The sequence below is a fragment of the Dipodomys ordii genome, unplaced genomic scaffold, assembly GCF_000151885.1.
Source record: "Dipodomys ordii isolate 6190 unplaced genomic scaffold, Dord_2.0 Scaffold46, whole genome shotgun sequence".
Taxonomy (NCBI): Eukaryota; Metazoa; Chordata; class Mammalia; order Rodentia; family Heteromyidae; genus Dipodomys; species Dipodomys ordii.
Genome location: NW_012267262.1, coordinates 5,976,971 through 5,992,142, shown reverse-complemented (window position 1 = coordinate 5,992,142; position 15,172 = coordinate 5,976,971). Strand labels below are relative to the sequence as shown.

The 15,172-nt window shown below is 36.2% G+C and overlaps 1 protein-coding gene across 1 annotated transcript in view; it reads left to right on the top strand.

Annotated features, from left to right (window-relative positions):
- Window positions 1–15,172, top strand: part of LOC105988055 (sodium-coupled monocarboxylate transporter 2-like) — a 57,378-nt gene that overhangs the window by 8,315 nt on the left and 33,891 nt on the right. Inside the window, exons 2-6 of the mRNA XM_013019546.1 lie at window positions 1,870–1,935; window positions 3,338–3,389; window positions 4,135–4,202; window positions 9,364–9,518; window positions 10,040–10,180. Coding sequence (XP_012875000.1) covers window positions 1,870–1,935; window positions 3,338–3,389; window positions 4,135–4,202; window positions 9,364–9,518; window positions 10,040–10,180 — 482 coding nt within the window. The remainder of the gene's footprint in view (window positions 1–1,869; window positions 1,936–3,337; window positions 3,390–4,134; window positions 4,203–9,363; window positions 9,519–10,039; window positions 10,181–15,172) is intronic.

Below are 15,172 nucleotides of genomic sequence, written 5' to 3'. Positions count from 1 at the left end.
ATTGTATTTGCTCACAGTTTTGTGAATCAGCAATTTAGCAGAGAGCTACTAGATCCCCAATACAGTAAAGAATTCTGGTTGGCTTGCTTGGGACCATCTATGTGACTGCCATCAGAATGCTGGCAAGAGTTTTGCTAGTCTAGGGGAACAAAGACCAGAGAGCTCCTCTATGGAATGCTTGGTCTCTGTTGGCTGTCATGTGTTCATTACCTGATGGAAAATAGTTTTTTTTTTCAGTAAGAGGACACACCTCATCATAGACACACTTTAAAAACCCACTTTGAATTGTGTCTACTGGACATAGCATCATCTTAAGTTGAATTTCCCCAGAAAAATTATTTTGAATATTATTACTTTTTGGATATCAGTGTTTGAATGAAACCACTTTGGAAAATTGACTTCAGTCCTCACCTATGCCTTCCAGTAAGCATGAAAAAGGAAGTGACAAAATCAGCCTTGCAAAGAAAGGAAGTCATGAAAGGTGCACTTTAGAGCAGGTTATCATTAAAGAATAACAGGAACTCGCTCCCACGAGGGAACTCTAGGGGAAAGTATAGAATATTCCTCAGGGTAGTCTCTCTCAAAGAATTCATAGAAGTTTGTTTTTTTTTTTTTATCCAGGTCACTTAGTTATTACGCTTCTGGCCGATATCATGGCTGAATGAGACCCTTGCCAATAATCACATACATGTAGATGTCATTGTCCTCAGTAAGTGCCACTGATCTTTGGCTTCTGCAGCCATGCTAGTTCCTCACAAAGATCCCACTATCTTGCTAGCCCTTTGCTTGGATTCTTTTCGTGTGTATGTTAGAAAGAGGAGTGCATAGTTTGATGGGGGTAAACTGACCTTCCCAAGTGCATGCAGTGGGGACTAAATCTATGTTTACCACCAATTTTGCACTACTTTCAGTTTTATATTTGAAAATCTCAACTCTTCATTTACTTTTCTTACCTTTGTGGGAATATCTTATGGTTCCTCCATTCTAGTATTTACTAGAATGCTTCCCCTGAATTCCAGCCTACCTAGAGTTATGATGACCCTTTGCCTGCGGTTGTGAGGCATCTAACAAGGCAATTGATGAAAAATAGGCTAATGTGAAGTGCCAAGAGTCTTTGTTTCAAACAAGGGTCCATTTGACTCCATGATTTCTTGTGGAGAATAAATATTGTGAATGTAGCAGTCTGACCGAAAGCAGATAGGTATAGTATAAAGGTATAGTCAGACCTCAGAGGTTTTGGAATACCAAATTTGAGATGTACTCTTTTCAGGAACTCAACCATGATATTGAGGGAAAAAGTGGTGTGAGGATCCAGACTCTTAAGAATCAGCATGTCAGACACAGGCTAATGGAATAGAAGAGTTGATGTGTCAGAAATTTGCTAATGGAATAGATGGACATGACTTAGTATGAGGGATCTCATATAGGGGGCTTATAGCAGTGGTCTAGAAGCAGAAAAAGGACATAGCTAAATTAGGGGTAGAAGAAATATGAAAAGAAAGAATGGATCCAACCATCTATCTTTCCTATTGGCAGAAAATAAGAAGGCCTGGATTAAAATAATCACTATTTTCTTTTCTCCAAGCAAGATGACAAGCAAGATGGAGATTTGGGTTTTGATATGTTTGACTTATAACAACTCATGATTTCCCCCTGATGTTTTGCATAAACTCCTAAGTCCAAAACTGCTTTGTTAAATGGCAACTCTTTTGTGCAAGTAAAGATAATATATGTATAGTATATTTGTATAAATTTATAAATCTTTGTGTATATATATACATATACATACACATACACAAAAGAAATAAAAGGACAATAATAACTTTACCTAAAATTCACTTGATGCCTGTTTCTCTTTGCTCCCTCTAGTATTTACAACTACGATTCAACAAACCAGTCCGCATGGCAGCAACAGTCATTTACATTGTGCAGACGGTAAGGGGCAATGGCTGCCGCAGTGAACATTGAGGAGACTCCAGATACTGTTACAGTGCTGTTATATGTGTGGAGGGGAGGGGCGGGGGGATTAACAACAGACAGAATTCCTGGACCAACTGTCACTTTCTTCTTCCAAAAGTAGCATTTTAGAGTACGTGATTATCTTGAGAGCCATCCACATTGCCTTAGATTCCATGTGCCTGGACTAAAAATAACAAACAGACAATATAAGCCACTAAGGTACTTTCTTCAGGCATATTCTAGTAGTATTTAACTCATATTCCATATTTAACTATGGAATAGTCTGATAACAGCTTTTTTTTAACATTTTGAGACCAAAAATCTCACTGTGTAGCCCAGTGCATGGGAGATAAAAATTCCAAATATTTATGTCCCCACATGCTAAAAGCTATGATTACAAGCATGTACCACCATGTCTGACTGGATATATTTTTAAGTCCCTAAACTTAGTTAAACTAGAAGTTTCTTGGTTTCTATTCATTTCTTTGTGATAGTTTTCCTAATCAAACCATCATCATCTTCCTTTTTATAACCTCTTTACCCTTCAGGAGTTGGGGGACCTTCATGATGTCACAAGCATGCTGCTGGCAAACAATCCATGCATTTCCTACTCTCCACCAAGCACTTTCTACTAGAAGATAACTTTCTTCTCTCTTAAGCTAAACTCCCACTCAGGCCTGAAGGATGTAAGCAAGATGAAAGGAATGTAACTCTACTTGACCTGCTACCAATGTCGGTTTTTAGAAACCCTCTCAGCAATCTGTAGATAGTGGCATTCCATTGAGAATAATGTGATTTCTGACTCCATATCTATCAGCATGACAATTATAATTCTGAGAACTAGAAGATGCAACCATTATGCAGGTGTCTTCTGTTGCTAATCTTCCTTTGCACAGTTCTTCTCATCAGTCCTTTCCCATAGCAACTCTAAATTTAGAATTTCAGCAAATGGCTGAAATGTGCATCTACTCTTCAGTAAAGTTTCTTATGAAGTCAACATAGAGCCCATGATGTTGAATGGGTAAACTGCAAAGGGCTGGTAGATCTAAAGCTTAATTTGAAGCTTTTTCTTTTTTTATAAGTATTTTTTATTGTGAAAAGCTTTTACTTTTTTGTATCCCTTAGAAGTATACTACACATAGCCACCACATCTCAATCAAGGCCAGCAGCATTTTAAAATTCCACCCCTCTCCCACTACTTAGTGCTTACATCTTCTCTGCAATTAACTGTAATAGTGAACAGCTTCAAAATTACAGTAGATAGTAGTGAAATGTTTGTTGAAGAAGTTGAAAGAAAGAAATCTCTACAAGCATCGAAGAATGAACATTCTAGTTTTCCCTTTTCATTTCTCTTTCTTCACTTTTGTTTCTACCTTAGATTCTCTACACAGGGGTGGTGGTATACGCGCCTGCTCTGGCACTCAATCAAGGTGAGTTATCAATGGGCATAGACACTTCTTTTGTTCCTAAATTCTCAATTTACAGAAATATGCATAAAATATCTTGAGCATTGGAAATCAATGCATTTTTTTCTTGATTTTTGCCTCACCAAAGTTGTGTGTTAGTAAACACGCAGTTCAAATTATCTTTTGATTTGTTTTATCAGCAAAATTATAGCAGCTTAGCTATTTTATTTTCATAAGCACAAAGCCAGATCATTTTAATATAGGATCCCTTTCACTAGACATCATGAATTAGATACTCTGAGCCAAGAGTAAAAGGTGTCTGTAATACTTGCACCAATTTGTATAGTTGATGCATTGAAGAGAATCTAATTCTAGAAACACAAATAAAAGAAGACAAAACAAGAAAATAACTTGTGCAATAATATTAAACATATTTCAAGTCCTCATTATCCATCTAATTAGGCTCTGTGCTTATAATGAGAAGTTGATTCATCATTAATGTTCAGATTATTCAAAATTATTTAAGCAAACAAAAAATGCAGTAAAACAACATTTGTACCAAAGATGGAAGGTATCAAGTCTTAGAAAAAATGTAAGTATATAAAATTACATTAAATGTATGGACTAGCTTAGAAAATAAAAAGGTAATATCATAATCTTGCTTAGAGGTGAGCAAATTCTTGCCTTCTATGAAGCACTGTAAACTTTCCTCATAAGCTTGCTCTTTCACCTTCTTCACAGAAACTTAATTTTTTTTCTCCTTTTTTAGTGACTGGGTTTGATCTCTGGGGCTCTGTGTTTGCAACAGGAATTGTTTGCACGTTCTACTGTACAGTGGTATGTATCTAGCTGTGAAAACAATATTTAGGAGTACCTCCCAATATGAGATAAGAGAAATCAAAAGTGAAATCAAAAGTCAGCAGAATGGCTGTTCTAAAATAGAATCAAGTCAGCTTATCTGTCATAGTTTCCTGGAAAGGTGCTGTTTTGTTTTTATTTAAAATTCTTTTCAGTACCAACCATTAGGAAGAATTGAGTTCTGAAGTCATGGAAGGAAGTCCTGCCTAATAGGACATAATTTAATAAAACAAGATCTCCATGATCAGAAGGTAGGCCACTTTATGCAATATTTGTTCCTAATAATATGTGTAAACCATATGGAATACATTGCTTCATTCTCTAGTAGTTTAACAATAATGTATGTATGGAAGAGCAAGAATATGGTTGGTATTTTTTGCAAATTTTTATTGTTATTAAGTGATTATATAAATTTCACAAATTTCACAGTATTGTGGGATAGTGATAGTTAAAGTTACAAACACATTCTAACCTTCATGGGGCAAATTGTCTTTGTTGTGGTCTATAAAGTTTATGAATTCTATGATCTTTGACAATACAGTTATTTCTTCCACATTGGGTGATATGTACATTTCTTTCCTTTTGGTTTGTGTCAGCTGTTTCCTCTTTCCTGCTCATTCCCTCCTTCCCATCCTGCCATTGGGTTGCTTAGTTCATTTTGATCGATGTCCAGTGCAGGTGATAGGTCCCACTGTTGTATGTTTTTCCCTGTTTCCCTCTGTTTCTGTGTCCTCCTCCTAGTTTCCCTCCGATGTGCACATACATTCCATATGTCCAGTCAGCAGTATGGGGTCTTTTAGTAATGATTAGTAATGAGTGGAGGTCCTTTGTTTCTCAAGTCTTGTTGACTTTGTTGTATCACCTTACTTTTTGGATTTAACATCCACTTTTCAGGGAGACCATGTGCCATTTGTCTGTTTGCTCTTGGCTTACTTCACTCAATATGATTTCTTCTAGTTCCATCCATTTCCCTGCTAATGTCATTATTTTGTCCTTTCTAATGGCTGCATAATATTCCATTGTGTATAGGTACCACAATTTTTGGTTCCATTCATCTGTAGTGAGGCATCTGGGTTGTTTCCATATCCTGGCTATTGTGAACAGTGCTGCAATAAACATAGAGGTGCATGTGGCCTTGTATTATGGTTGGTATTTTATAAACATAAGAATTCTATAGCTACTCTGGCATTTGTAGAATAAGCTTAGATTATATTCAAACCTAAAATCTAATTTGAAGCTTATCTTTATATGCTTTAGAAATTTATCACATACACCCTTTACATATGCTTTGTACATGCTCAGTTTTTAATAAAGTATGTTGTGTGGTGCTTATACAATATTTATATAATTGGTACAATAAGTGTAACCCTAGAATTCTTTGGGCAATTATTGTTGGTCAATGAGTTTTTTATTCTTGCAAGTCCTTGCAATGTCTGCTGCTTCTACTTCACCAGGAAAAAGTACAGCAGTAGTTTCAACTCAGTTGGATTCTCTTTCTTTCCTACAAAGAAAAATAGAATAATTTACGTATTACTATATTACACACTATCCATGTATTTTAGCTTCATGCTCATATCACATACACTTGATGTCATAGGCACAATAACCTACAATTTAAAGTGATTTTATATCTCTTTCACACACTTGCAAATCCTATCATTACTTTGCAAAATGTTATTATTTTTTCCATTCCATTCCCACTAATTATGAATTATCACAAATTTGAGTCTCAGATGAGCCATTTGGATGAGTTATTTTGAAGTACCTGTTCATAGAAGAATGGATGCTAGGTATGACAACATTTGGTGCGCTGTTGGTATTGCTCAAGGTATTATACCCCCCATAAATATGTCTTCCCTTAAAATAAAACTTACAAAAACTAATGTAACATAATAAAATATGTTAAATATGCAAATGATCAGAACTAGAATTTGGAAGGCATGATCCCTAGGCAGGAAGCAGGGGACAGATCTGAGAGCAGGTGCTCCTATAGTGGTAGGATCCAAGGATAAGCCTTACACGCTGGCAGGACAGAGCAGAATCAAAAACAAACCACACGAGGAAGGATGAGCAAAACACCCACGTGTGTTCTCCCTGGGCAGAAATATTTTAATTGAAAGATGGTGAATAAAGGATAGATAAGCACAAACTACTTAAAGGTGCAAAAGATACAATTTCAATTTTTGAAGAATTTCTGATTTGAATTTTCAGGTTAGCTACAAGCAGGTAGTAAAGTCTCTAATAGTAATCCAAAATTTGAAAAACTGAAAAATGAAATACATTTGCTTTTAAGCATTTCAGATAAGGATACTTAAACTATACTAGGGATCTAGTTAATTTAGACAATTTGTAGCACTTGATAATTATCGCTTTATAGAGCATATTATTTTATCATATGCTTTATATCATTTATAATATGAAAGATGTCAATAATAACAGCCTTTGTTATTTATAATTTAAGGATTAAGGAAACAAATGCTCTACCTCCTAATTGTAAAACAGTATCATATAATTTAGAAATAACAAGCAAATTTAAAAATTTTATAAAACTTCAGTATTGGGAGATCATAGATTTCCTTAAATTTTCACTGAAAATAGGTTTTGTAAGCAAGGCACTAGTAGCTCAAACTATTAGTCATATCTATTCAATAGTTTGAGATTTAGAGGATCATGGTTAAAAATCAGCTTGGCCAGAGAAGTGTGTAAGATTTCATTTCCAAAATTACCAGCAAAAAGCAGGATTAGGGGGCATGACCTAAGTAGTAGAGAACCAGCAGAGCAAACTAGTTCAGCAAGCATGAGGCCTTCAGTTCAAACTCTAGTTTCATCACAAAAGAGAAAAAAAATGCATAGCCAAACTTTATGGAATCTCATTTAAATAACTCAATTAAAATGGAAAAGTATGATTTAAGCTTAAAAATCTTCAAAGGATCTCAGCATGAGAAGAAAGCAAGCACAGAAAATGAAGGGCAAGCAGAGACTCAGAAGTCTGGCTGACACGAGAAGCCTGCCTCAGTCAGACTAGCCTTCCTAAAACAGCCGTTTCTCCATGGCACCTTACTGACCACATTTTCTTGCTGTTCATTCAACCAACTTCTCAGTATACATTTCAAATCTCTCAGTATGTGCATCTTACCGCACATCTGTTTCATCTCTCTTTTGTCACACTAGAGGTATCTCACTTAAATGAAATTTCACTAATCTGTATGATCCCCTGAAGTCTCTACTGGGAAACCCATCCAAATGCACACCATGTTGGAAATACCATTGGAGTTGACTTTGAAGGATTATTCCCTCCATCCAAAGGTTCGTGACTGGAAGTGCACGTTAAACCCCAAACAATACAAACTGATTATGTACCTAAGGGAGATTGGGGGTGGGAAGAAGGACAGAGACAGAAAGAGTTGTTTTTTGAGTCAGATAAGACTTAATAATGACTTTTCATGCATATTTTTGCACTTGTTTCCTTGCATATCTAGTTGATGTTTTTGCAGAGTTTTTCGTAACCTCTATCAAACAGTTCCTTAAAACTGAAGACTTTAATATTCTTCATATTATTAGACCTCAAAGCTGAGATTTTAATTAGGAAGGTTTAATATTTTTTAAAGAAAATTAAGATCGTACTATCTAGGAGGAAGATGGTAACGCATTTACTGTTCATCCAAACATGATTTGAATAAAATCATTAGCATGCCTATAGCAGGAACCTTAATATTTAGTTTTAAGTTAAACTTTAATTTTAAAGAAATATAATTAATAGGGTGACTCCAGGATCTTCCTCTCAGTTAAAGGTAAAATTGTCATCTCTCCACAGAAGTTCTTGACACTCTGGAGGAGGGAGCTGGAATAGTTCTATTTTTTTAATGTTAAGAATAGCATATCCTTTCATTTTCCAATTGCTTCATTTTCAAAACACTCTTTTGGTATGTCACTTCACTTCATCTTCCCCCGTTTTCTTATCTCAGCTTTAATGTCCTAAAGGCTTCTATATGTGGAATGTTGAAGATTCTTTCTGTTTCTTCTTTCCTTTGGCCCTGGTGCTCTAAACTAGAATTTGACATTAGGAGAACTGGTGTTGATTTCAAGGGATCCTATTTCCTACCATAAGATGGACTTGTAGATTTTTTTTAAGCTTCTCAGTGAAAAAGAGTAGTAGTGTTGTAACTATTGCTTGAAACTTGTGTGTTTTCACTATGTCCTGATTTCTACTGCTAGATTCATTTTCTTGAAGCTCTGGTCATTTGACCATCTGGCAGCTATTAAATCTCATTTCTCCATGAATATCTAGATGGAACCTTTCTTCCTAGTTTTTTTCTTATTTTCAGCTTTCTCTGGTTCTGAAAATGTATTCATTGTCACTGGTCTCAAAGCATCTCATTAGACTCATGTTAACTATCCTTAATTTCCTTCTCACCTTACTGCTTGTATTTAATGAAGGATGAGTTGTTTTGATTTTTTTTCTCTTTGGATTTGTGTCAACTCCATCAACTTCTTTCTAGCTCTGTTTCAATCTGTTGATCTTCCTGGGCATAAGTGGTTGGAATAAAGTTTCCACATCCTTACTAATTAATTATCCACACAACAGAACATCTGTGAAACAAACAAACAAAAGGTTCCTCTCATCATCTAACTCATTTAGTTCTGGGGAAATTGTTTTAGTCACATTATTATGATCTAACTGACCTCTAGAAAATGTATCAATCTCTCCTTTCTGTTACACACACTTTTGATTGGTCTCTAACAGTTTTCTTTCATTTCCTGCCTTCACCCATCCTGTCCGAACCCTCTCTTGGTTCTCTGTGTATGGAAAATCGCTATTCGTCCTTTGGAATTAGCTAAATATTCACTTCTTAAGACCATGTCCTCTCAGTAACACTCATCACACTTTTCACAATTTAATGTAATCGTCTTACTACCTGATAATCACCTTCTCCCATTAGATTGTAAACTCAGCAAAGTTGTTAGGTACTTCTCTCTGCATTTACCATGTTATCCCCAAGTTCAGCACCTCAGTTGACATATAACAGCTCAGTAATTCTAACTGAATAGTGAGTGGATAATATCTTTAGTTGGAAAACAGTCTGCAGCTAGAAGGATCGCAGGCCTCATTGGAGACTTCTCAGCGTTTGCTCCATTTCAGGGAGGATTGAAAGCGGTGGTATGGACCGATGCCTTTCAGATGGTCGTCATGATTGGGGGCTTCTTATCGGTTCTCATTCAAGGATCAGCGAAGGCTGGTGGGTTCCACAATGTATGGGAGCAAGCCAAAAATGGATCCCGACTCCACTTGTTTGAGTACGTCCATTGTTAATTTTTCATGCTTTATAAAGATGTAAATGCATGCCTTCATCAACTAAAAGTGCTATCGAGGTGCTAACAGAGTGTTTTTGTTCTATCTCTTTTTTCCTTTTTGTAATTTTATTTTATTGTAAAGATGCTGTACAGAGGGGTTAGGTAAGGTGATAAGTAAGGTGATAAGTACATTTCTTGTCAAAGATTGTTACCCCTACTTTGTTTCTCTCTACTATCCCTTCCCTCCCCATCTCCCCAACAGCTCCTCCCACTCAAAGTTGTAAAGTTCATTTCCAATATAGTGTCTTGTGAGTATCATTGTTACAATGGGTCATCTTGTGTCCTTGTTTCAGCATTTTGTTATTCCCCTTCCCTGCCTCAAATTAGATAAATGTATACACAAGATGCAGGGTACAAAAATCAAAAACAGTGACAACAGGAGATATACCATAAGGGGAAGAACATACAAAAGAAACGAAAATTCACATAGTACATTAAAAAATCAACTTCTTTCTGTCTCATAGTTTTGATGTGGATCCTCTCCGACGACACACGTTTTGGACAATCTCAGTGGGAGGAACATTTACATGGCTTGGAGTCTATGGAGTTAATCAATCCACCATCCAGAGATGCATTTCTTGCAAAACAGAAAAGCAAGCTAAGCTGTAAGTTGTTGGTTAAGAAAAGCATTTCATTTTCTCTTACTTTCTAGAGCTCTTAATATGTTTTTTTACATGTATAGGAAAGAGGGAGCTCAATGGAGATATTTATTTCACTTTTTCAAAAACTCTTTGAGGCAAACAGACATTCTCTTATTAACAAAGAAGTGGCACAGTATAACCCCTGCTTTCACTATATTTGATGTCAGTATAACTTGTGGAGGAGATGGGGAAAAACCAGTTGTTTAAGGATACAGGTGGACCTGTTGCAACAATGAGAAGTACAAGTTGTCATGTCCAAAATTGGGGGGGGAAGGGGGGGAAGGAGAAGGATTGGGATTGGGGGGGAGGGGGGAGGCTAGGAAGGGATGTGAAGGGTAAACAAAGGAGGAGGCTGCAATGCTTGGTAAGAAATGTATGCATTATCCGTCCCATGTAATTGTAACTCCTCTGTACAGTATGTTCACAAATAAAATAAAATTTAAAAAAAAAAACAAAGAAGTGGCAGAACTCTAGGCTAAGCTGAATTCTACCTGCATTTGTGATTGGCTTTCTTTTATTAAGAAATTACAATGCTCAATTAAGTATGGTGGATAGAAATGCAATGATGATTGGCATTTGTGTTTTGTTCTTAGTTTCTATGATGAGACGACTAATTTCTATTTTCTTTGAAAGTAAATCTGAATAGGAATGCCTAGTTACTACATGGTGTGGTCTCTTCAACTATTAATTTTTCATGTGTTAAAAGGTAACTTAAGGAATACTACAGTGTTAACTGTGGTTACAAGGGTTTGAAATCAGGATGTTATATGTACTAAGTTAGTGCTATAGCATTGAATGATACCACTGGCCCTTTGTGCTTTAGTTTCTTGTACTTTTGCCTGGGCTAGGCTTCAACCTATATCCCCTTAGCCCTGCCTCCTGAGTAGTCAGGATTACAGGTATTCACTGCCATGCTTATCCCACAATATACTTTTTTAAAGAGTTTATTTGTGCAATCAACAGTTCAGAAATTAGACAGCTGGAAACAGAAGCTGTCTGGGGAAGCCACTTCAGTGGCACAGGGCAGAACTTTTACAGCACAGACTCAGAAGTAAAGCAAAAGAATTTGTTTTGACTGCTTGCTGTTAAAACAGCTTCCTTATTTAGTTCTTTCTTCTGAAAAGTCACTTGTGCAATCAGTTGGTTATCATTTTCCCATTGCCTAGCCTTAGGTTTCAGCCTTCTTTAATTGACAAGTAAAAACTCTAATTAAGCTTCAATTTTATTTGTGAGTCAACAAAGTTATAACCTCTTCTGAGTCATGTCTTTGTCTGCTAAGAAATCCTACAGGCTCATTAGATGTGTTTTCCAAGTTTCTAGATTTCTAAGGACAAGTTAGAAAAGCAAAAAAGTAAGGTAGTGTGGTGGTATGGTAAACTGTAAAGGGGCTATGGCCTCTCTAACTCAGACCAGGCCTGCTGCCATTGAAGGAAATGGAGGAAGCACAGTTGTATAGCTCCATCAAGCATCAAAAGATATTAGGTGCTCTATGGTGGAGACTCAAAAGCATTTCAGTACTAGTTCACAAATGGCGCTTCATTTCAATGCTACTGCCCAAGTCTACAACAACTCTAGCCTGGTGAGGATGCCCTAAACTTTTGGAGAAGAGTTACACTGACTACCTCTTATACTTACATAATTTTTAAACCATTTCAGCATTCTATTTCTTATTTTCACTGAATAAATCATAAAAGCGTCTGGAAATGATTCCAATATTTGATAAGTTGAGTTCCAAATGGAGAATTATGAGTTATGACATATATATGTCTATACATATATATGTATGTATTTGATAACTCAGGAAAGAAGTGAATGCATTATCCATCATTCTGTCATATACTGTTAACATATTCAAATCTTGTTACAATAAAAGACAGTATAATGAATCACATATACTACACACACTCATGATCATCTCTTTATCAAGCAGCTGCATTACTAAAAATACATATGACTTTGATCCTGAAATTCATTTGAAGTTAAACCTCATTTAAAATATTGTTTAAAGATTAAGTTGAAAAAATCTATAAAGAGAAGAATCCCTTGGAGGAGGAGGGAAACACTGATTGTTAATTCTAGCCTTTTGATTATACATATTTCATTTCTTCTCCTTTTTAAATTTTTAAAATATTTTATTATAAAGATAATATACAAAGGGGTTACAGTTACATGAGTAAAGTAATGAGTACATTTTCTATGGAGCATTGTTCCTCCTTCTTTTTCCACTATCATCCCTTCCCTCCCCACCTCCCCAACACTTGCCACCCTCTCCTCCCGAACCAAAGCTGTAAAGATCTTTTTCAACACAGTGTCTTGTACATCTCATTGTTACAATGGGTCAACCTGTATCATTATTTCAGCATTTTGTTATTTCCCTTCCTCTCCCCAAATTTGAAAAATGTATATACAAGATTCAGGCCACCAGAATCAAATACAGTGAAAACAGGGGTTATACTATGGGGGCAAAATATACAAAAGAAGCAAGAAAATCACACAGTACATTAAAAACACCAGCAAGAAAGATAAAACCTCTTGTGTTCCTATCTTGGGGTTCATTTAATTTAGCATCATCATTTTTTAGTGTTTTTTTTAATTGTAAAATTGCTGTACAGAGGGGTTGCAGTTACGTGAGCAAGGTAATGAGTGTATTTCCTATTGATAATTATTGCTGCCTCCTCCTTGGTTTTCCCCCTACCATTCCTTCCCTCCCACCTCCACAACTACCTGCTCCCCAAAGTTGTAAAGTTCATTTTCAACATAGTGTCTTATACATTTCATTGTTACAATAGGTCAACCTGTATCTTTATTTAAGCATTTTGTTTTTTCCCTTCCCCTCCCCAAATTAGAGAAATGTATATACAAGATGCAGGACACCGACATCAAATACAGTGAAAACAGCGGTTATACCATGGGGGAGGAACATACAATGAAACAAAAAAATCACATGGTACATTATAAATGTTAGAAACAATAGCAAGCAAGAAAAAAAAAGATATCTGTGGTCCCTATCTTGGGGCTCATTTAACTGAAGTCATCATATATGGTCATATATACATAGCTTTTGACCTCATCTGCTTGTCCTAGACATGTACTAGTTATTACAAATAAGGGAAACCATGGGACTTATGTTTCTTTGGGCCTGGCCTACTTTACTTAGTATACATTTTTCCAAGCCTTTCCATTTCCTAAAAAATGGGGTGGTGTCATCCTTTCTGCTGGAGGCATAGAATTCCTCTCTCTCTCTCTCTCTCTCTCTCTCTCTCTCTATATATATATACATATACATATATTACTTTTTCTTATTCATCTACTGAGGGGCATCTGGTTTGGTTCCTTATCTTAGCTATGGTAAATAGTGCTGTGATAAGCATAGTTGTGCTGATAGCTTTAGTATGGCTTTGTGTGTGATCGTTTGGGCAAATGTCTAGTCTTTGGAGGAACCTCCATATTGCTTTCCAAAGTTGTTGAACAAGTTTACACTCCCACCAACAAGTCAGGAGGATTCCCTTTTGGTCACATCCCCTCCAGCATCTGTTGTTACTAGATTTCTTGATTATAGCAATTCTAACTGGGGTGAGGTCGAATCTCAATGTTGTTTTGATTTGCATTTCTTTTATGGTTAGAGAAGCTGAGCATTTCTTCATGTGGCTATTGGCCATTCTTATTTTCTCTTCAGAGAAGTCTCTTTAAGTCTTTAGCCCACTTACTAATCGGACAGTTGTTTCTTTAAGGATTTGTTGGAGGATTTAATTTTTTGAGTTCTAAGTATATTTTAGATATGAGACCCTTTTCTGTTGTATGGCTAGTGAAGATCTCCTCCCAATGTGTGGGCTTTATATTGATCTTGCTAGCTATGTCCTTTGCCATGCAGAAGCTCTGCAGTTTCATGCAATCCCATTTGTCCAACCTTTCTTTGCTTCTGGGTCTTTATTAAGAAAATTTTGGCTTGTGCCAAGGAGATCTAGGGTTTCTCTTGTTCCTTCCTGTAATATTTGCAGGGTGTCTGCTTTTACTTCTAGGTCTTTGATCCATTTAGAATTGATTCTGATGCAGGGTGATCTATAAAGATCTAGCTTTAGTTTTCTACAGGTGATTAACCAATTTTGCCAGCACCATTTACTGAAGAGGCTGTCTTTCTTCCGTTCTATTTTTTTAAACTCCCTTACTGAAGATTAGGTTGCTATAAGTCTATCGGTTCATTTCTGGGTCTTCAGTTCTATTCCATTGGTCCTCAAGTCTGTTCTTGTGCCGGTATCAAGATATTTTGATTTCTATGGTTTTGTGCTATAGTTTAAAGTTTGGTATTGACATTACTCCAGCACTGTTATTTATACTTAGGATTGTTTTTGCTATTTGGGGTCTTTTATTGTTCCTATGAATTTTTGGATTGCTTCTTCTATTTCATTGAAGAATGAGGTTTTGATACTGATATGTATCACCTGGAATTTGTAGATAACATTTAGCAGTATTGCCAGTTTCACAATGTTAATCCTCCCAATCCAAGAGCATGGGAGGTTTTTCCACTTCTTTAGTTCTGTTTTAATTTCCTTTTTCAGGTTTTAAAAGTTTTCACTATAGAGGTACTTCACGTCTTTAGTTAACTCCTAAGTATTTTTTTGGTGGGGCTATTACAAAAGACTTTCTTTCTTGATTTCATCCAAGCTCTTCTCATTGTTGGCATACAGAAAAGTCATTGATTTTTGAGGGTTAATTTTATACCCTGCTACTTTGCAAAAGTTGCAGAGTAACTTGGGAGTGAAGTCCATGCAGAGGGAGAGTTTTACTTCAACTTTCCCTATTTGGATCCCCTTTATTTGCATCTTGTCTTACTGCTTTAACCAGGCATTCTAATGCTAAGTTGAAGAGAAGTGGAAAGAGTGGATATCCTTGTCTCATTCCTGAATTTAGAGGAAATGGCTTTAGCTTTTCACCATTAAGCATAATCTTGGCTGTAGG